This window comes from Epinephelus lanceolatus, chromosome 6 (assembly GCF_041903045.1).
Source record: "Epinephelus lanceolatus isolate andai-2023 chromosome 6, ASM4190304v1, whole genome shotgun sequence".
NCBI classification, from domain to species: domain Eukaryota; kingdom Metazoa; phylum Chordata; class Actinopteri; order Perciformes; family Serranidae; genus Epinephelus; species Epinephelus lanceolatus.
Window position 1 is genome coordinate 30,062,381 of NC_135739.1, and position 23,298 is coordinate 30,085,678.

The following is a 23,298-nucleotide window of genomic DNA, read 5'->3' on the forward strand; positions in this document are numbered from 1 at the left end:
TTGCATTTGTTTTTGTGGTCTGTGTATTTTTTTTCTTTGCATCGTTTCTGTATTTGCAGTGTGTTTGCTGTTGATGTATTCGCTTTAGCTTTCTGCAGCACTCTTTTTCATTTGCAGCATGTTTGCGTTGTAATTTTTGGGGGATTTCTGTAAAAAAAAAAAAAAAGGCATAGGTTCTGAATCTCCAGCACATGTCTCCTAATATAAATGGTTGGGGCAGTTGTAGTGTTTTTGCCAATCTCAATGGTATGAGACAATATAACTTATTTTACAGTAAGAGTTCTATGCTTTTCTGAAACCAGTTTTCTTACTACGGCTTTTGTAATTTTGTGGTCTAATGACCACATGTTGTCTCATCATTTTCTGATTTGTAATCAAAATAACTGAATTTGATGTCCAATACTGATTTCACAGTTTCACTTATGTTTTAATGCAAAACCTCAAGACCCATTGTGGTCTTAAACTTTTATTTGAAGTGTGATTAGTTTGCCACGTAGCTGTGATAAAGACAACCTGGTTGCTGAGGGATCTAGTGAAATGGTTACATCTGTGCATGTTTGTGCACCAATAATTGTCTTTTCTTCCAAAAAGAATAAAGTAATGACCAAACACCTGTTTTCTTCTGCTGCTGAAGCTGTTCAAGTCTGAGAGAAGACAAAGTACTACCAAATTTTGGTTTGATAAAACTGTTTCAACACACTGTGAAGTTTTATGTGTGAGTGCTGAATAATTTGAATTGCACAATGCTGAAAATAAGCAGTTACAGGTTTTTTTTTAATTATTATTATCAGCAGACAGAATAAACAATCCTCTTGCTTACCGAATCACCATGGCAACAACCAGAACACTGACATTCATCAATTCTTACTTGTATGTCTTGTTCTTAAGATAAAGTATAAAAACAATATTTCTATTTAATGGGAAAATCATGTATACACTTCAAAATTAAGGAGGGCTTGCCCACTCACATACTTGAACACATTTTCCCAGTTTAGGATTCATATCAGCAAGGCTTCTCTCACCTCCAGGCGACTGCCACCCTGCACCTACACACCCCCTCTCTTTAGCTTTTGTGTGCGTGTGTGTTACTTCTCGGGATCACAAGGCCTCCTCATAATAAATGTAAGCGTCAATGCTAATGGTAGCTTCCAGACTAGGTGGAGAAAGTTTAACATTTAATCAAGGTCCTAATTTTAGACTTTAATTGTGCGTGCACTTCTTTGAAGAGAGCTTCCCCCACCTCCACCATCTTCTCTCCTTCCTGTTCTCATTTGTTCCACTAATGTCACACGATTTCATTTTAATACCTGATTAGCCATTCATCAAATAATGAAGCAGTCGACGAGGTGATTACAATATATAGGAGGGTCTAACAGAGGGACGGACTCTTTCAGTGGATCTTTGATTGTCTTCCAAGACCCCTCAGGAGCGGAGAGATGACACAAAAGACGGAGTTCAGAATTTGCTTTAAAATATCAAAGATCATTAAAAAAAGAAAAAATGCATCATACATGCAAATTTGATGAAGTATTTTTAAAGTTAAAGGTTTTTAGTTGCACCTTAACAAGGGAACTGCACTAGCTGCAAACATGGGTGGATTATGAGACATTGGGCCCCTGGGCAGAGATATACAAAAGGCCCAACCACCTCTCCTACACAGAAGCAAGACACACAGACTTTGTGAGGTCTCTCTTTGTAGTTGTTGGGCATCTTTCTCTGGTTTTGTATATCTTTGTGGTAATGTTGTGTGACGTCATTTTGTATCTCCTTGTTGTCATTTTGTCTCTCTTTAAACAGTAGTCATTGTGTGTCTCTTTGAGGTAATTCAGTCAGGACCACTTTAGTCAAAGAAAACGTAATTTCCATTTGCAGTATTATCTTTGGCAGTATGGCTCTGTTCTGGGGCCTCTCTGCCTCCTTTGGCCTATGCAGAAAGCCTCTTCCACGCACCTAAGTGGAAAGCCTAAGGCAGAGAGAGCACACCTCCCTGCACTTCCATGCCCAAACAAGGAAAGCCTGAGGCAGAAAGAGCAAACCTCCCTGCCCTTCCATACGCCTACATGGAAAGCATAAGGCGGAGAGAGCACACTTTTCCACCCTTCTGCGTGCCTACGTGGAAAGCCTTAAGGAAGAGAGAGCACACCTCCCTGCCCTTCCATGCGCCTACACGGAGAGCCTAAGGCAGGGAGAGCAGCAGCAACTGGTTGCATAGAAAGGAATCATTGATTTATCAGCTGCTCAATCAGTTGATTGGGCTGTTTGAGATCAGCTGATGTAGCTGGGATGTGAGCTGAGCTTGACATTGTGTCCTGCCTAAACTAATGTGATGCTCATTTTTTGTGTATCCTTGTTTTGTCTCTTTGTAGTTTTTTGTGTCAATTTGCTGTTTTGCCTGTTTTTGTAGTTAATTTGTGTCTTTTTGCAGTTCTTCCGCAGTCTCTTTTTGTTGCTCGTTTTGAGTCTCTTCATGATTTGTACATGTTCATTTGAGTGACACTTTACAGGTGAAGGCCAGGGGGGGCTGAAGCTGTGCTCATTAGGCCCATCAAGTAATCCATCCATGGCTGCATACTAAATGTATGCACAACAAAAGCTTTAGATTTTACAGGATGTTAACATTGGTTGCAAGGGCTGCAAATTCAGAAATCTCCACGTCTTAACTCATTAGCTTGCTCTTAAAGCTTTCAACCACATCAAACAGACTTCCTCAGTGGGTGTTATGTCATAGTCAGGTTCTAGTTTTCCACTCTTAAAAATAATTTACTTTCATTTGTGTTTTTTTCTAATTAGTGTAAATTTCGCTATATATTCATTCACCATTAAAACATTTTGTTATTCTGACTTTATATATCTTATATTAGTATATATAAAATTAGTTTTATTTTTCTTTTTTGCCCCAAATGTTTATATTAGCTTTTGCTTTAGTGTTTAAGTAGGCCTGTGTTTTATCATCATGTGTAGGAAAGTATTACAGAGAGGCAGAAGGGCGACGCCAAACCTTGCCTGGCTCTTTTGCTATGATTTTCTTATAGTCACGCTGCTGTCATTTCACTGTGTGGGTGGTTATCTCTTCTCCTGACCAAACCTTTTACTTCAAAGTGAATATGTGACACCACCAGTTGATCTCTATCTACACTCCTCTCTGGTGCCCTCCCCTCCAGCTTGTGATAAAGTATGTCAGGGCAAGCTAGCACAAGGTCATTGCACACTAATAGCCCAAGGTGTTGTACACTACATGACATATTTTTGATGAAGGTCATTATGTATAATTCAGTGGGCTGAAAGTAGTCACGACTCACGAAACAATTAGTGGGTATGTTAAAAAAGTCAAACTTTGTTAAAATAAAGTCTGTATATGATAATTTCTGGGGTTTGAAAGCTGGTCCATGCTCCCTGCAGCAGCACATACCGCCTCTTTTCCCAGTGTGGTACGGCCTCATGAGGATCTGCAGGGCAGCAGGGTTGGTCATACTGGTCAACAGCTGGGCTATGTTGGGCTCTGGTAGCAGACCTTTCCTATTACTCAGAATCTGGAGAACAAAATGAAAATACACACATATACACAAGTTAGAGGAAGAAGAGTGAGGCTGTGTGAATGTATGTGTGTGTGTGCGTGTGTGGTGTACAGTATGTGTTTTGATCTCGTCATTAGGAGTCCCTCATGGCTGTAGTAATCATTACACTAGTTTACATCAGCAGGATATGTCTGCAATGTCAGCAGAGGGGAGTTGATCTGGGAGACAAAAGAAAAAAAGAGAAAGGGACAGAGCTGTTTGAGAAACACAAAAGGAACAGGAGGGGGAAAAGAGATGTGACAAACAAGACAGGAGGAGAAATGGAATAAAAAAAGTTTAGGTAGAAACTTGAGGAAAAGAAGAGGCCATCCTGCAGACATTTCAGACACATATTCATAAGTTGTCTACCAATTTTATATGTTGATGCCATGTTGAGAAAAACCTTGAGATATTTTTCTGTAAAAGTTGTGGCAATCTGCTGCAATCTTGCAATCCGGCTGAACTGTGAATAAAAGAAACCACACACAGGAAAGGCACAAACAAGACCAAAACATGGTTTTATACTGTATTTCTAATAAAAGTAAATATTTGTTACAAAATTGTCAACAGTCAGTTCAGGAAAAAAGAGACCATTGACTGTAATTAGGTTTGATTGACAGTGACCTGGCAACATGAGCAAACAACTCAGCAACTGTCATCAGATTTTGGTTCAAATGTTGCTGGATCCTGACAGGTGCAGAGAAATATGCAAGAAATATTCAAAGCAGTGAAAAGCCCACAGTAAAAATAAATAAATAAAATAGAAATTAAAAAAAGTAAATTAATATAAACTAAAGCATTTCATGTGAAATTCTAAAACTGTTTGAACTTTGGCATAATCTTACGTTTACGCAGGATGTCATGGTTCATGATAACAAGCTCATATAGAGAATTGATTTCCAGGACCTTTAAATACTTCGCCTTGATCATGTGGCAGATTTGTGGCAGAGAGCTTGAGAGCTACATAACAAGGATCTATGTGTGAAAACCAAATGACATAAGACAGATGAACTGAGATATGTTACAGATTCCACATTTGACAGGGGATACACACTCCAATGCAGCTTACATAGCTTGCAAGTGTCTCTCTTCTGAGTTAAATACGCCATTAAAAATTGATCTCGGTGATCAAGGTGCAACATCGTAATCGTTGATCCCGACCCTTGTGGACTGACTAACGCACTACGTGCAAATATGTCATGTGCAAGATTCTTGTAGGGGTGGGGACAGGGGTATAAGGGGGGTATTAAAAGTACCAGCGAGACTACAATATACAAGTTAGCTTTTAATTCACAATTTAAAAAGATGTTTCTTTTGGCATTTTCCAGCTTTATTACATATAATCAGAACCATAAACATTGTGTATTAACCATGTACTTTCACACTACCCAAACCTCAGATCTGATTCACATTCATATCTATATGCAACGCACCTAAACTGATCCCTACTGAGAGGCGCGAGGTCATGACAGCCATAGCTACTTATATGTCCACATTTTCCAATGACAACTATAAACCCCCTTAAACCTCCCACCAAGGACATATACAGTGCACCACTGCTGCCTCAAAAACGTCTTGCACGGGGCCCCTAGTGACAGAGAGAACATGTGTGTGCAGCGACCGGAGCAGAGAGTATGTAAAACATAGCAGTGCAGTGTGAGTTCAGTTTAAGCTCTTTGTCAGAGATTAAATGCTACAACTCCTCAAGACCCAACACAAGCTCCCATGTCTTGCTTGTCACCTGCTGATTAAAGTGAAGGGGGTTAGCCTCAAAGTTAGAGAGAGAAGTTAGCCTCCCACTGGAAACTGACCAGGCTCACTTAAGGTGGAGTGTTACGATGGATCATCAGCTATTCTCCTTGTAGCAGCAATCTGAGCTGCTCCGAAACAGATAATGGAGAAATGTCTGGCTGCTGAGTCTGCTGAGTTACTGAGTGGTTTCCCAGCTCAAATTTGTTTTGTGGCTTTTAGTATTGTTACTGTTATTTGGTGTTAAACTGTTGTTTTCGGTTTGGTTTTATTTATTCTGTGAATTTGTTAATCATGTTTACAGTTAACACAAAATATACTTTATACAAAGTACAGTACTTTACACAAAGCCCCCCAGAGTCTTGGAACACCACTGTCCCCACTAGGGCTGCCTCCTAACAGTCAACTAAAAGTTAATTAACCAGAAAGGTCATTAGTCGGCAAGATTTCATTGGTCGCTTAGTCACAGAAAAACAAAAATGTGACCCTCTATTAGGAGCTGTGCCTTGTCAAAATAAATCAAAACCTATATACTGGACCATGTGGGAATTTACTTTGAAAGGACAGACACAGGAAGTGGCCACGCTCAGCGGTCAGACAGGAGTCACATTACAAACCAGTCACAGCCGACAGATATCTTTCCCCTCTTCTGTAAATATTCAGTCTGATAAACACATAAAAGTTGATCATTTTAGTGCAGGGCTACCAAGAGCTTTACATTTGTCCCAGGGACGATACGCCTACACACTTATAAACAGCGCCTGAAAGACAGTTAGCGCTGCACTGTGGTCAACCAAGAAAATTCTTAGTTGGGGGCAGCCCTAGTTTACAGTAAACATAAAACAAACTTTATACAAAGTACAGTCTAAACTGTTAATAGTTTAAGTGTTGAATCAAAAAGTGGTTCTTCTGGTGTGTTGTATACGCAGAATTATTTTTCTATAGGGGCATGGGTGCATGCGGGCGGGGGTGGGGTTGGTGGGGAGGCCTTGATGGGCTTCTTTGCCTAAGGCCCCCCAGAGTCTTGCATCATAACTGTTCCTACCATCAGTCTGCTAACCCTTTTATGATCCACACTGTTAACCTGGTTTTTGCATTGCATACATTGTACACATTTTAGATTTGCACCTTAATGTTATTGCTATCTTGGACCTTTATATTTGCACTCTTGCCACTTTGTATTTCAACTGCTCCACAGCAATTTCCCCTTTAGGATCAATAAAGTTTTATCTTATAGTTATTGACAGCTGATAGTAAAGAGACAGAAGATGAGGGAAAAAAGGAGAGTGAGGGTTATGACATCCAACAAAAGTCTACTGCTGAAATTGAACCTGACATATGGTTTGCATCTAGATGCGATTTAACCATTGGTCTACCAGGAGGTTTCAGTGTTACTGGATCCTACTGCAGATGTGTCCTCTTAGCACTGCTCACTTACTTTTCACTTACTTGTTGTAGCTGCATTTCGTATTTCATTCTGTTCTTGGCAAACACGCCAGACCTTCAAAAAGGCATGTTTTACTCTTTTGTGTGTTTGCTTTGTTAATAGCAAAGCTTACATTTCATTTGACATCAGCTGATTTTCCCAGAATTCAACTGCTCTCTGCAGACTTGCGTTTTGTCGAGAGACACACTGTAAGGCACATCCCCAAATAATTTAATCACTCATTACGCTGCGAAATTTAATTCAACGGACTCAAATGAAATCCTATTGAATTAGACTGCGTCAAATCGAATGGAGCGGCCCTTGTAGATCCTCCTCAGCAGTGACAGTGTGGCGGCAGTGCTCGCTGTCTGGCCCAAAGACACGGCTATTTAAAACAACATTAGCAGGATGGTGATATTTCCTCCTCGTCTGCCCCTGAGCTACAGCATGACTTCAGCTCGAGTCAACCTTGTTTCCTCCCTGTCACATCCTGAAGAGAGAGCATTACTGACGGGGATGGAGCAGGTTTGACTCCAGCCTGTCAGCAACAGAGGGAGAGTCTGGTGCACACATACAGTATGTGTTTCTGTGTGTTATAGCAGGGAAAACTGCTGTGTGTCTATGTGTGTGTCTGTGTGTGCTGGTGTTGAACAAGGCCAGTCGTAGCTGACAGCGTCTTTCAAGGGAAGAGAGAGAAGGAGGAGGAGGAGAGCTCTCTCATTTCTTTCTCTCTATCTGCTGTAGAAAATGTCAGCATGCATCAGTCTGTTTGGCTACTGGCACAAAATCCAGCCACACACCCACACACTCACACACACATGCACGCCAGGGAGGTAAGGGAGCTGCGAAGAAGGGAAGGCGAGAAGTGTCGCGTAAGGAGAGGGAAGGAGGGGGAAGAAAGAAGGAGGGAGGAGGAGGCCATCTGGTCCTCAGCGTTCACACTCACATTCACTAACTGGAGAAATGAGAGAATCGCCTCAGAGGAGAACTGTAGCCGGGAGTCTTGATCTCTTTCTGAAGGTCTGGTGTTTCTTTTTACCAGCTGCTCACATTCACGGCAATAATCTTTAAGAAAAAAACCTCGGGGTATTAATCTAACCTTGCAGTCCTCACAGACTCAAACGTTTTCTGTCTCTCTACCTTTTCCTCCTCCTTCCCTTTTTCCAGTCTCTTCTCAACCAACCCCCCTCTTTTCTTTCACTGAGGTGGTGTCCTCCTTCCTCCTCACGTCTGCTGCCTTATCTTCCTCAGCTAATTTATTTAGACACACATTTTCTCTCAATGTCTTCTCCATCCTCGTCATTACAATTCAGGCTCTTTGACCGTTACTGCTTTTATAACCTGTAATTTCTAACCCACCAATCTCAAGGCCACAACCTCTTTTACCCACACTTAATAAGACCACAAAGACTTCAGCAGTCAGACACATTTCATAAAAGTCAAAAGTGGAAGTGAAGCAGTTTGAAATGTTATAACAAGTATACAGTACAGGCCAAAAGTTTGGACACACCTTCTCATTCAATGCGTTTTCTTTATTTTCATGACTATTTACATTGTAGATTCTCACTGAAGGCATCAAAACTATGAATGAACACATGTGGAGTTATGTACTTAACAAAAAAAGGTGAAATAACTGAAAACATGTTTTATATTCTAGTTTCTTCAAAATAGCCACCCTTTGCTCTGATTACTGCTTTGCACACTCTTGGCATTCTCTCCATGAGCTTCAAGAGGTAGTCACCTGAAATGGTTTTCCAACAGTCTTGAAGGAGTTCCCAGAGGTGTTTAGCACTTGTTGGCCCCTTTGCCTTCACTCTGCGGTCCAGCTCACCCCAAACCATCTCGACTGGGTTCAGGTCCGGTGACTGTGGAGGCCAGGTCATCTGCTGCAGCACTCCATCACTCTCCTTCTTGGTCAAATAGCCCTTACACAGCCTGGAGGTGTGTTTGGGGTCATTGTCCTGTTGAAAAATAAATGATCGTCCAACTAAACGCAAACCAGATGGGATGGCGTGTCGCTGCAGGATGCTGTGGTAGCCATGCTGGTTCAGTGTGCCTTCAATTTTGAATAAATCCCCAACAGTGTCACCAGCAAAACACCCCCACACCATCACACCTCCTCCTCCATGCTTCACAGTGGGAACCAGGCATGTGGAATCCATCCGTTCACCTTTTCTGCGTCTCACAAAGACACGGCGGTTGGAACCAAAGATCTCAAATTTGGACTCATCAGACCAAAGCACAGATTTCCACTGGTCTAATGTCCATTCCTTGTGTTTCTTGGCCCAAACAAATCTCTTCTGCTTGTTGCCTCTCCTTAGCAGTGGTTTCCTAGCAGCTATTTGACCATGAAGGCCTGATTGGCGCAGTCTCCTCTTAACAGTTGTTCTAGAGATGGGTCTGCTGCTAGAACTCTGTGTGGCATTCATCTGGTCTCTGATCTGAGCTGCTGTTAACTTGCCATTTCTGAGGTTGGTGACTCGGATGAACTTATCCTCAGAAGCAGAGGTGACTCTTGGTCTTCCTTTCCTGGGTCGGTCCTCATGTGTGCCAGTTTGGTTGTAGCGCTTGATGGTTTTTGCGACTCCACTTGGGGACACATTTAAAGTTTTTGCAATTTTCCGGACTGACTGATCTTCATTTCTTAAAGTAATGATGGCCACTCGTTTTTCTTTAGTTAGCTGATTGGTTCTTGCCATAATATGAATTTTAACAGTTGTCCAATAGAGCTGTCGGCTGTGTATTAACCTGACTTCTGCACAACACAACTGATGGTCCCAACCCCATTGATAAAGCAAGAAATTCCACTAATTAACCCTGATAAGGCACACCTGTGAAGTGGAAACCATTTCAGGTGACTACCTCTTGAAGCTCATGGAGAGAATGCCAAGAGTGTGCAAAGCAGTAATCAGAGCAAAGGGTGGCTATTTTGAAGAAACTAGAATATAAAACATGTTTTCAGTTATTTCACCTTTTTTTGTTAAGTACATAACTCCACATGTGTTCATTCATAGTTTTGATGCCTTCAGTGAGAATCTACAATGTAAATAGTCATGAAAATAAAGAAAACGCATTGAATGAGAAGGTGTGTCCAAACTTTTGGCCTGTACTGTATTATAGCACCCTTACCAGGCTAATGTAGGCACTGGGGCAGAAACATTGTGTCGAAATTGGCTTAGCAGTGCTGCAGTTCAAGTCTTTTAGAGCTACTTTTTAATTGTAGCCCTCCATAAGCTCAATTAGAGTAATCTAAAATATTTATCATCAGACGAGAGTAAAGCAGCAAGCTGTAATGGTTTTCCATGGCCTGTGGGTAACTCATAATGAAGCATAAACCTGTGGTTCATGTGAAAATTTCATTTTTTCCACGTGACAGGAGCAACACTGTTATAATTGGTGCCTATGGGCTGTTATAGGCTGCCAAATTACAACTGACATTGTGAATGGGGCCATTATTAACTTTGGATTATTGGAGGTTCACTGGACTCCATGAAAAGCCATGTTAAAAACAAATAAGAAAACCTACTAAATCTACATTATAATGTGTGTAGTTACAGTTATGGTTGACTGGAAACACACACAAGACCCTGCTTTCACATTACCTGGTTTTGAATAAATCAATAAATAATAAAATAATAAATCAATAAACATGAAAGACATCTAAAAGACATCTATAAAAATCAACATTTAGCATTTACCAGTCGATTGGTGTATTAACGACCATTATCAACACTATGATGAGCTGGTGGAGATACAGTATACTTAATTAGCTGCTAGTTCCCCTCTCAATGACCACTGTTCTCCTCTACAGAGACTATGAGTCACAGACACGCACAGACAGGATGAAGAGAGTGTGAATGCATCGAGACATTTATGTCTAGTCCTTGAATTTGAGACAACCCCTCTTTTTAAACACAATTTCCTCTAAAACAAACATTTTGGGAGCTGCCTGCCTCCCTCATTCCTCTATATATACACACAAACTTGTCAGTATTCATGCCACTGATTTTTGATTGCAAAAGCATCAAGCCTCAGCCTATAATTTCACTTACCCACTTTTCTATCTAAATTCTACACCTGTAAGTACATAGCTATATATAAATCCATGTCCTCATGAAGAGAAACAAGCACTGTTGCTTTCCCACAACTGATTTGAGCTCTCACTCGTATTCACAACCTGTGTGTGTGTGTGTGTGTGTGTAATTTGGCTGCATCTATTTGAAACGCCCGTGTGTGTTTGAATGTATGGGTGTCATACTGTGTCGGGAGTTTGGTTTATTTTAGGCAGCAGTAGACAGTGGAGGAGCCCAATCAGTCTATAGAACTATAATTATCACGTCAGTTCCTCTCTGATACCACAGTACAGTGTAGGAGGGATACCACAGCCACAAAAACTATTGCAGGCAGAGGTTGTATGTGTATATGCATATCAGGGATACATATGTGTGTTTCCATAGAAACCCTGGTGATACAGTGTATAGACTTTCAGATTTGAGGAAATGTTAAAAGAGAAGATCAATGTTTTTCAAAATAAAATAAAAAAAGCTGCGTGCATTAGAGTGTGGATACCCAACCCCAGTGCGACTGGACCAGGGGGCAACCTCTGGGGCTAAAAAAAATTAAGCCAATGGGGAAGTGCCAGAAACTGCAGTTCTTTAAATGGCCACTTGAGGCTGGCTCCAGAAACAGCAAAAATGAACATGTTTACAGCCTGGTACAAAAACTGTTTTAGTCTCTATAGCTGATACAAACATTCATGACAATTACGGGGTGAATTTTTGTACAACTCACCTGCAGTGTTGGGTAAGGGTTACTTTAAAAGTAATCAAAGTACGTTACTGCATTACTTTTTTTAAAAAGTAACCAGTTACTTTACTGCGTTACTCCCTGAGTAAAGTAACTCAATTACTTTAAAAGTACTTCCAACGTTACTCCCTGAGAAAAGTAACTCAAGCACTTTTAAAGTACTTTTGAGTATTCTACATTTCCTGTTGGGCAATGGACCACAGGGCGCTAAACCTACATTTTTTTGTCACTTTGACCAGTAGAAACACACAACGATCTGCTGCCGTAGACAACTGTATGACAACAACACCCCAGCATTTTTAATGTTTCCTCTAGGGATGTTACCACACAGAGTAAAAGGGGGAAATGATGGTGTGAAACAGCAGAGGCACTTTGTCAACCCGCTGAGTTAACGTTACTATCATTAGCATCAAGCTAGCAAACAATGTTACATCCTCACGGTCGGACATAAAGTAATAACATTAACAAATAGTGGCGGGGCTTTTACTCACCACAACTGCAGAGGCTCCCAGCTTCATTTGACACAGACTACATTATAGACAGTCCGTTATTTATTAATCTCTCTGTGTGTTTATATATTTACTTTTTATCCGCTCTGTTGTCTTTGTAAAGTTAACATATCACACCGTCATTTCAAACTCAACACTTGTTTCAAATTAAAAGCCCCTTATAACCTCGGCTGAAAGAATCACTCCATTTTCTAAATAGGCTTTTATTCTGAAACATTTGTCAGAACTTCCTGTGGAAGATACAGTAGCTTGACAGTTTACGTATGTCGCTTCAAATGTAGCTCCTGCCATCTGCTGACGCTTTTAGGTGACTACAACAACATGTCAGCTGGCACATGAACAGACACAGTGACTCAAATAATAGTGACAAGAATAACCCGATGACATCACACACGCCATGAAAGACGACCGGGGATAATTGGTGAGTACCAGTGTGTACCAGGCATAATGCAAGTCCTGAGTCTGAAATATGTCTGTCAGTGAGTCCTACTCCACCTATTTAGGGGGGCTGCCCATTGGTCCGACATCCCATTGTTCCGACCATATTAAACCCATTGTTCCGAAGTCCCGTTGTTCCGAAATCATCATGATGCCTGTGGTTAAGGTCTGGTTAGGTTTAGGCACAAAAACAACTTGGTTAGGGTCAGGAAAAGATCATGGTGTGGGTAAAAATGAAAAAAAAAAGTGGCAAACACATAAGCCGTGAGCCTGCTTCGCCTCAAGCCTTTCCCAGATGACCCAGAGCCGGTCGCGGCGCACCATCAAGGCAGAAATACGCCTGCCAGGAGCCGTTCAGCACCGCGGAGAGCTCCCCACACAACACGGACCCCTGAGTTAATAACAGGAGGTTATGGTGTTTCATTCTCTCCTCTCTATGGCACTTGTATCTCAACCAGTAGCCTACTTTTGTTGCGTTGCTGATCCTCTATGGTACACAAATAGGGCCTACAGTATAGCCTAGTATAATCACATATCGGAACAACAGGACGTCGGACTAATGAGAGGTCAGAACAATGCTACGGCACCCCTATTTAGACTCGACCGTAGACAACGGCAGCATTTCTCCGACCACGTAGCGAGCCACAAGCTCCGTGGCTTCTTTCAGACTGATAGGTTTAACGTTATCTCCGTTATTAGAACCAAATGACAGTTGTTGCTGTTTCGGAGCTGAAGGACCAGCGTTCTAAAAGTAACGGAAGTAACTGATGTCTTGTTTGAAAATGTACTTAAGTATTTGATTACTCAAACAGCAAACTGACACGTTAGGTTACTCATTACTGCAAAAAGTAATCAAAGTACTCTAACGTTACTTTGCCATACCCAACTCTGCTCACCCGTTAACACTTTACTACTGCTTAAAGTTATGGATATTTAAAGGCAGGACAGCTTGAATGACGTGCTGTCTGCGAGGCATCGCTAAGTCCTTCACAACTCCACTCTTATCCAAAAATCGTCACTTCTGGTTCCAAAAAACAAGATGGTGACAGCCAAAATACAGAAGTTGACGCCTCAAAATGGCAGTCCACAAACCAGTGGGTAATATCACGGTAGCTATGTCCATTTTTTAATATGATCCGTGGACAGGACCCATGGGGCCGGGTTGGGTTTGGACAAATATTTACAAATTATGTTTGGGTTAGGATCAGCCTACTTGACATGCTGCTTCAAGTTCTGTTTTTAGAGAAAATAAAGTGTAAAAACAAATAAAAATGATGGACTTCCTGTCTGTGTTGGGCTGATTCTTGTTCAGTGCTGGGGGTTGTTATTTACGTGACAACGCATGAATGCAACACATAAGCTATTTCAGCAGCAATCTAGCTAAGGATGGAGGATGTCAATTAAAATTTGTCATCAGACAGTGTGTCGGACTCGGGTTGGTTTGGACATAAAAAACAGGTAAGGGCCAGGCTTGATTAGTACTCTTTCGGACTCGAACAGAAGTATATGGCCCATGCTTGTGCACGAGCGTGGTAATACTCACCATACCCTGGGCGGCGATGAGTGCAGCCAGGGTGCTTCTCCCTGAGGTGCCGGGGGTACAGAGTGAGAGACGGACCTCTTGTCCTCCCACCAGTGTTCGGTCCATCTCTATCAGCACAGCCTCCGCCTGCTCCGCACTCTCATACTCCACCACACCAAAGCCTCGCACTGGGCTGCCCTCATCCTGAGCGAGCTGGAAGATAAAAAGACTGCTTAAATGAGGGCTGGGAGGTGGGTTTTCAAAGTCCGACATCTCAGCACACAGTGAAATAATTGGTATTGACTCAGCCCCCCACATACTATATGTCCACAGTATACACACGATGTATTGTGGTTATTTTGTGCTTCAGGCTAAAACAAACTTCACTTACCGACCATTTTATTTAACCATTAAAGTTATTAATGTTTCTGTAGCAGCTTTGCTCCTAGAGAAGTTTAATTAAACCTCCCCTGTTTCATAGCTTAATTTTCTTTACCTCTGCGAGATCTGCAGTTTGATAGTTTTCATTAGCTGCACCAGGATGTTTCCCCTATTCATCATTTTGTAAGACAACAACAACAAAAAGGCTGTGGGTTTAAATCTGCTGGCCAGCTGGGGCTTTTCTGTGTGGAGTATCCATGTTCTCCTCATGTCTGCTTGGCATTTGGTTATCTCCCATAATCCAACAACATGTCCAACAGTCTCTAAACTGCCCTTAGGAGTGAATGTAATTGTGTGTCGGTCCTGTGAGAATCTGCTGCCTGAAACCCCAAACAGGATAAGCAGGCTCAGATGATGGATGGACACATGATGTGAAGAGCCTCACTGGAGATGTTCATGCTCAAGAGCAAGTGGGCCAAATGAAAGCTGTAACCACTGTGGATGGATACAGCAATAAGAATGAATGGGGCTCTCTGTTGCTGCCAGCAGTGAAGAAAAACGAACCAAACACAACATTACACACTGACGCCACTGTAACTCTGCCTCGTCTATGACAGATTTCTTCTTGTATGATTGATCTGACTTCTGATTAACTGACACTAATACCTAATACCTACTGCTCATTTTCTCCTTTCAGAATTCACCAGTTATCTGCATGAATAAAAAAATGACACATCACCGGAGGCATTATCACCCAGAACTGCTTTAATGGAGTGACTGTGTTCTAGAGTAGGTTTTCTCTTCAATATGCAAGAGAAAATGTACTCACTGATAATTCTAATCATCTAATATGAGCCTGGTTCTACTTAATAGAAGCTCTCCTCTTTTTTCTTTCACCAGAGAGGGTGAAAATGCCTGGAAACATTACTTTCATTTATTCTATCTTTTAATAAATCATCGGGGGAAGCAAAGGAGGTCCCTGCAAACAGCCTCTTTTCTATTTCTGCATCGAGTTCATGGCCCCGACTAGGAATAGTAATACCATTTATCCAGAAAGTTGACTGGTAGGGTATTTTATATTTGGATTCAATGGCCAAAATACAATCTCCTCCAGAGCAGATCATCTATGCCGTTAAAGTTACCATGGTGATGTACTGTGAGACTACAAAGCCAGCAACAAGTCCAAAGTTGCAAGCTCACTTCTAATTCAGTCACAGGCTAACAAATGCATTCATTAAATTCATGTAAACACGCCAACAGGAGCTTGCAGAGTTACAAACATACACACTTCTGCTTTTGAGTGTGTGTGTATTTTTTTGTGTGTGTGTGTCACACTGACACTTATCTGTCAGTAACTGACAGATAAGTGTGTGTTGTGGCTGAGGTAAAAGAGCTTGTCTCAGCTCCTTTTGTCAAAAAGGAGAGATAAAAAGATGACATGATGTAACAGATACATCCTCTTCTTGCTCTTCCTGCACCGCTCCAGCAACCGTCCACACACCCCCACACACACACGTTCTGTATGTGTGCAAAGGCAAAATGTGGACTGATCTTATCCAAATAATATTAAAATCCTGCTACCAGTCTAATGGCTTTACCCAGCAAACAACATGGACAGTTAATGGAGTAATGTGATCACTTTTTTTTATTACTAGTCAATAAGCGGATCTCTCCAGGCCAGAAAGCACTGCTGACCCGTAACATTACTTCCGAAGATGATAGACTTTTCTGTCAAGGAGGTTCAGTCATTTCCAGTGTGTGAGGAGCAGCTAAATAATGCAGGCAGGCTAATAGCTTAAAGCTAATGGATGATACTGGATAATGACAATGGCTAAAAGCTAATGACACATGGTTAAAACACACCATTTGACCCACTGCTGGTAGTGGCTGAATTCTAGCAAAATACTGAAAACACACAAGAGGATGAGTTGATTTATTCAGGATGTGTCCACTGTTTGAAACTGTTTTTGTATCTGATGCACAGACTAGGTCTAATTGAGCTATTTTAACTTATGTCATACTTGTATATGTTTTTTTTGTAAATTACATTTGAAGTGATAAATTGTAGATTATGTGGGAGACACTGACTATGTTTATGTACAGAAATTATTCTGATGATTGCCCTTATTCTGAAAAAGACAATACTCACACTAAGCTGTTTACATGTCTCATATAAGTGAACATTTAACTAATATTCCCGTTTACACGCAGCCCTCATATGAAGGCATACGACTTAAGTTTTATAACAGTGGTGGACTTCTTTCATTTCTTCAACCACCTTGTTGAAAAGGTCAGTGTTTCCACATGTATGCTTATCCAAAAACCTGTTAATATGTAAATCTTTCTTAATGGCTACTGCACTAAAAAACCCCAAATGATATGTATACGTGTTCATATGGTTAATGGACCTGCACTTATATAGCACCTTTCAAGTCATTTGACCACTCAAAGCACTTTTTACATTACGAGTCACATTCATCCATTCACACACACATTCATACACTGGTGGCCGAGGCTACCATACAATGTGCCATCTGCTACTCCAATTTTTAACACACCCACACACCAATGGAACAGCCATCAGGAGCAATTTGGGGCTCAGTATCTAGCACAAGGATACTTTGACATGCAGACCGGAGGAGCCGGGGATCCAACTTACGATTGGATGACGACCCACTCTGCCTGTGAGCCTGCTCCTAAAATCTGAATGCTAGCAACACATGCCATAATCTTAAAATGCTAAATTTGGGAAAAAGGCCTAATTTGGAATATTTAAATGGAACATGGATGAACACTGTTTATGTGGCCCCCATTAAAGTCAGAGTATTGTCATACTCGAAATAATAGTGGAATACTGGTGTGCATGATAACATAGCCATTGAGTACTCAGAGGATAGTGACATAGGTAACTTGGCGTGGTTACAGTACAGTATCCCAGCCGAACAACACTTTGCAGAGACGTCGGCAACTGTGCTCATGGTGGTCATAACAAGAAATGTCAGAGCTATGTTTGAGGTAATTTAGAACATGCCTCTATTACCAAGAAGCATTGACAAGTCTTCAAAATATCAGTAAATATCAAGTCAGGTTAAAGCAACAAATAGAGACAGAATGGTCCATTTATGTGGGCGAATTTGAAGCTCTATTACTATTTTATTTTTTGCAATCAAGGAGCATTTCACTGTCTTTATGTTATGGTACCCAGGACCTTTGTGGAAGTCCCTTTCCCACTGTATTTAACATGGATGCTTCATTCATACACTAGGGCTACAACGAATGATTATTTTCATTACAAACTGATCTGTTGATAATTTTCTTGATTCATTATTTGGTCTATAAAATATCAGAAAATATTGTCATTAAATTGCATGTTTTAACCAAGAGCCTGAAGCCCAAAGATAGTCAGTTTCTTATCCTAGAACACCAAGAAAACAACCAAATATTCACGTTTGAGACATAACAAGAACGCCCACCTAAGCACTAAGTTTCAGACGATATGTGATTGCAATTAAACATGACAAAAAATCATATAATCACACTTTCATGCAATATAACCATATCAGAAGTTTTCGCTGTAAAAAAATGGACAGATTACAAATCAGTGGGAGACAAATGTATTTGTACTTTCTCAGCCTGAGCGCTGATGCCTGTTACCATCAGCGCTCAATCAAGTGGCCCTCCACTTCCTCCCTCCCTCCCTCCTCTCATTCGTCTGCTGTTTCCTCCGGTCTGAACAGAGGATGGATGGATGGAGGGAACGAGGGAGGAAAATGGATGTATGTGTGGAGGAGTAGGTCGATAGGCTATTATCATCAGCATACATTAAGCTAACTGTATGGAAATGACCTGAACCACTCTACCACTTGAGAGATGTATAGATAGATGGATGGATGGATGGGTGGAGGACAGAGAGAGAGTGGGAGGGAGATGAAGATGGCGAGAAAAAGGGGGGAGGAACGAGGAGCGAAGGAGAAAAACAGTGTGATTGATTAGGTGACGTACGAGTGAGGAGAGTGATGATATGAGCCAGAAAAGACAGGAGGGAAAACAAATAAAAAAACTTGCTAATCATTTTTTTTGTGTGCGCACACAAAAAATAAGACGGAGTGGAAGTGAGAAAAACTGAAAAACATACATTATATATCAAATTGGATTCAAATTGGATTGTGTGCAAATGGTATTCAAGCTACCATCAACTATGTGTGTTGTGTGCATGCCTGAGTGATGATGTGGAGACTGAGTGAGACTCTGCTCAAACATTTTTGCAACTGCACTCACACTATAGATAATATTCAATCATTATTTAGATCTGTGCAATTATGTTAATTTAAAGTAGGCCTGTGTGTATTATATTCCAGCTGTTGTTCAGCTCTCTGTCTTGTCTTTGTGTGGATGTGCAGCCTCTAAAAATATTGTTGTTTTGCTGTCCGTCTTAGTCAGGCTGAAATCAGTAGCTGCTGCACGGAGTGAACAACTAACATCCACTGTTACCACAAAGTAGCTTTGACATTATCAACATGTATGGCAGCTAAAAAAGCAGTGAGCACATTCAGTCCCTCACACACGCAAGACAGGCAACACGTGACAATAAAAAAAATAAGAAATCAAAGATGTCTGTGATACCACAGAGCTCGCCGACGTCTTTAACTTTTCATTGTAATGTCTGGCAGTCGCTCTGCCTTGTCCTCGAGGTACGATTTAGAAAAATTAAAGAGTAATTTACTGCATTAATTTGGTACTTCATCCTTCATCCTGTAAATTATCCTTGGTGTAAATCGAAAACAGATTGGCCCAGAGGAAATTCCTCTCCTGCAAAGTGTAATTACCCTACATCAGTCTAATTAACAGAATATGTTTTTCAGGCTTTGGTCAACAGGTAGTAAAGCTGGAATAATAGACTAAACTAACCCATTGCAACATAAGGTCCGTAGTATTATTTGTAAATCACATCACAATTTTCTGACATGATCCCTGTGGCTAACATCTAAAGTCAGCAGTATTCTTCTTTGTGTATAAATATGTCAGACATTATTTTTGATATTTTCTAAACTGATATAATAAGATCTTCCCTGTCCACAGTGAATTAAACAATAATGATAATTATCTCGACATAATTTTCCTTTATAAAGATATATGTATAAATCCTTGATAGAACTGAACAACCCATACACCCGGATGCACCCTAAATGCCAGTTGCCAGCAGCAATTAAACAGAGGAAGAAGAAGAAGCAAAAAAAACAGTAGTAGAAAGACGAGACCAGCCACCATGCTAATGCATACGGTAATGTTAAACTGTACAACAAAGTTCAACACACTAATTCATTTATGTTTAGTATGATTGCTTTTTTTAAAGATATTTTTGGGGGGTGATTGCCTTTATTGACAGGACAGATACAGCGTGCAGCAAAGGGGCTAAAATCAAGCCCGCAGCCGCAGCAGCAAGAACACCACCCCTGCACGTGGGGCGCCCGCTCCACCAGGTGAGCTAGTGGGTGCCCCAAGTATGATTGTTTTGACCATGGATAACAGCGTAGCACTACTCCGTGATTGAACGCACCAATAACATGAGTTACAGTAGCTGTTTGGGCAGTCTACTCATCTAATGCTAATGCTAAGTTAGCAAGTCAACGTAAATAACTTGAGGCTATTTCATTAGATTGATACCACATAACATAACTAAATGTATTTCCTTGTCATGTCAAATTGATTTTCCTTGGCAATGAATGATTCACGCTACTTAACGTCATCAAAGTTCGTCTTTTGTTAATGTTTTGATTGAGAAATGGCAGAAATTACACACTATGGGTGTAAAACTTGTTGAGATTTCCAAAATAGCTTGACTGTTTGTACCAGAATTAACATTTCTTTGTCTATTTATTTTTATTAAATGACATTTTGATTGTAACTGTTTTGAATCTACCTCAGATTTATTAAATGTTTTGCTGTTTGTCAAGTGTTTTGTCATGTTCTGACAATGAATAATAGGTTATACCAATATGAGCGGTATGGTTTCTTCAACTTTCACTCAGGAACAAAAAAAATCAGCTTTTAAACTTAAGAGAAATAATAATTTCACATTTAACATGATATTTACCAACAGACCGATATGACCATTTTTAATCACCCAGCCCTAATTTTACATGAGAATAAGATGTACATACAAAGTAACAAATGCAACTGGTTGCATAATGTTGGATTATATAATCGCATTATTCTCTGACATGCTGGAAATTAAGGCTTTTTGTTACATCACACTCTCTTGACTTGTACTGGAACATGACTTGCCATCTCTGATTTTGACAACATAATCAAACACCTCTGCCATATGAGTCAAGTCAAAGTGCAGTGGCATACAAGAGGCACAGCATAATTAACAGCGGCTGACAACCCAATTTTTTGCTTGTTCAGTATGACAGCCTGCCATAGAAACACTTTACATAAAAACCCTAAATGCAAAGTTTCCTGGGGTTTTGCCATTAAAAAACATAAGGAACAAGTCACAACATGCTGCTTGTTGTTTTAAACTAAAGGCTGGGAAGAAAAAATAAAGTGCCAGTACAAATAACAGTACCCTTAAAGTGATACCGTTACCAATAGATTACTTCATTTGATACCTTTTTTTTGGTTTCATTCAATACTCATCACATGAATAGAGGCATTCAGTTGCACAAAATGCCACCAACACTTCTCCCATCCAAATGAGTTTTTACAGGAACACATTTTGGAAGTGTTAAAATGACTAAAATATTTATAAACTAACCAAACGAGCAATCAAATACACCATGTTCGACTTCTCCACAACGCAGGGATGTAGCTGCTGCGGTCATGGGCCAATCACACGTTGGGTGAAATCAAAGAACACTTGCTGTGATTGGCTGCAAGCAAGACAAAGAAATGGTCTTTTTCATTTGGATCTGAGTACAAAAAGATTGAAAGCAGGTATATTTTTGATTGGAGAAGTTTCCATACTACTTGGCACCAATACTCATTCCGATATCCAACTCTTGTGGATCAGGAAATATTCTTGATGATAACAAGTATCAACTTAACAAAAGGTAAATCTGATCAAACCTCTCAAATCATAAAAATCAAAATCGTATTTTCTTGATGTAACCTCAATTTGATTCATGTATTTTTGCATCAGATACCATACTGGATTAACAGATGCTCCTTCACCGACATAAAGAATTACCTTCAGCAACTATAATGGCTCAAAAGCAGAAACACACAAGTGAAGATGTTTCACCAAAGTCAAGGCCAGAGGGATGTTTAATCAAAGACTCTAGAAAAAATATTAGCTATGTAATAAATGGTATTTTGCTGAATGCATTGTGTACAGTGCAGTAAGTCATTGTACATGTGTCTCTGTGTTTGTGTGAGAGTGCAGAACCCAAAGATGCTAAGCTAGCTATCAGTGTGTGTGACAGCTCTTGACCTCAAGTCGTGGTCTCCAGCCAAGAGATGCTGACTGAGACACCAGCAGGGCCAAGACTCTGTGTGTGTGCGTGCGTGTGTGTGCCTGTTTTTGTTTGTGTGTCTGACAGAGTTTAAACGGCCACATCAGCTGTCTGAACCGAGTGATGAGGTCATGACAGCCCTGTCATAGCTGTCTGCGACGAAAGGTACATGACCTGTCACAGTGACAAGTTTAACTGTAAAGATCTTTATGAAGAGAGTCAAGCAGACGATGTGTGAGTGTGCATGTGTGTGTAGATGGAAGTGAGGAAGAGACTGAGTGGCTGAAAATGTGACTATTATTTAAAAAAAAAAATCATTTAGAAGTGGGAGATTCTAGATACAATCAAGAAATCGTGAGTCTTTGATTGGGTCATCTCACATGAAACAATTCTCCAGAATCAAACTTGAAATTCACCAAGTGTTTGTGGTAGTTTTTCATTTTCTTTTTGCGCAGCATAAGATGTCATTAAACATGACATCCGTCTAAGATTTATTCTTTCCTTGAACAAAACTTTGAAAACGCTGCAGGTTCCACCAAAGCGGGGCAATAATTGTGTCAAGCATCTTAAGATTGTTCTTGGAAAGACTTTAATTTAGCTCTGCAACAGTGAGTGCTGATGATTGTGAGGAACATGTTTGTTTTTATATTCAAAATTAGATTTCTTGTCTGCAGCTTCTGAATACACAATGTAACTGCAAAATAAAGCTCATTATATGATGTTTCTCCCCATTACAGCCTCTTTGGTTCATTTTGAAAAGAACTGATTTGTTCCTTTTGGATTTGTTCATTCATTCCTGTTTTATGATTTGTTTTTTCATAGTCCTCCTATATCTATATGTATCCAGGTTTATCGCTGTGTCTTCAATTTAGCTGACATCTTTGTTTCTTAGCTGCTGTAATGCCTTTTGACTGTGCTTGTCAATGAAAACCTGTCGCCAGCACCTGAAATGACTTAGAAGTCCTGCACAGCACCAGGTGTTAAAAACAGCAAATGTCAAGCTCAGATTGTATAGTAAGAACTGCATACTGTCCTCAGATTAATAAATACTACTTGCAAGAGCAAAATAAACATTTCAGCACTACTTTAACCCCTTTCCACTGACAATCTATCGGCATCTAAATAACACCCACAGTGCAGTTCATTATGTGGCATCTTTAAGACCTTGTTTACTTTTTTGTAACGGCTGTATCATGATATCAAATGAAATAATCAAAATAAGAAGACAGACATATGAAGTGTGTCATCTACTATACGTCTGCTCTATGTCATTGTACTAACAAATGTTATGGACAATCGTATGTAGCCAAATACAAGTAACTGTCTGGGATGGGCGATATAGGGATTATACTCAATGTATTGTGGCTTGTTCCACATGAGATGTATAAAATTACTATATGGTGAACATCCAATACAAACTGTCAAGTCATTTTCAAGCTACCGGCATGAGACTCGC

At 40.4% G+C, this 23,298-nt stretch overlaps 1 protein-coding gene across 1 annotated transcript in view; it reads right to left on the bottom strand.

The window, feature by feature from the left end:
- raver2 (ribonucleoprotein, PTB-binding 2) overlaps positions 1-23,298 on the bottom strand; it is a 129,550-nt gene that overhangs the window by 30,661 nt on the left and 75,591 nt on the right. Inside the window, exons 5-6 of the mRNA XM_033621981.2 lie at positions 14,026-14,217; positions 3,410-3,530 (exon numbers count right to left, since the gene is read on the bottom strand). Coding sequence (XP_033477872.1) covers positions 3,410-3,530; positions 14,026-14,217 — 313 coding nt within the window. The remainder of the gene's footprint in view (positions 1-3,409; positions 3,531-14,025; positions 14,218-23,298) is intronic.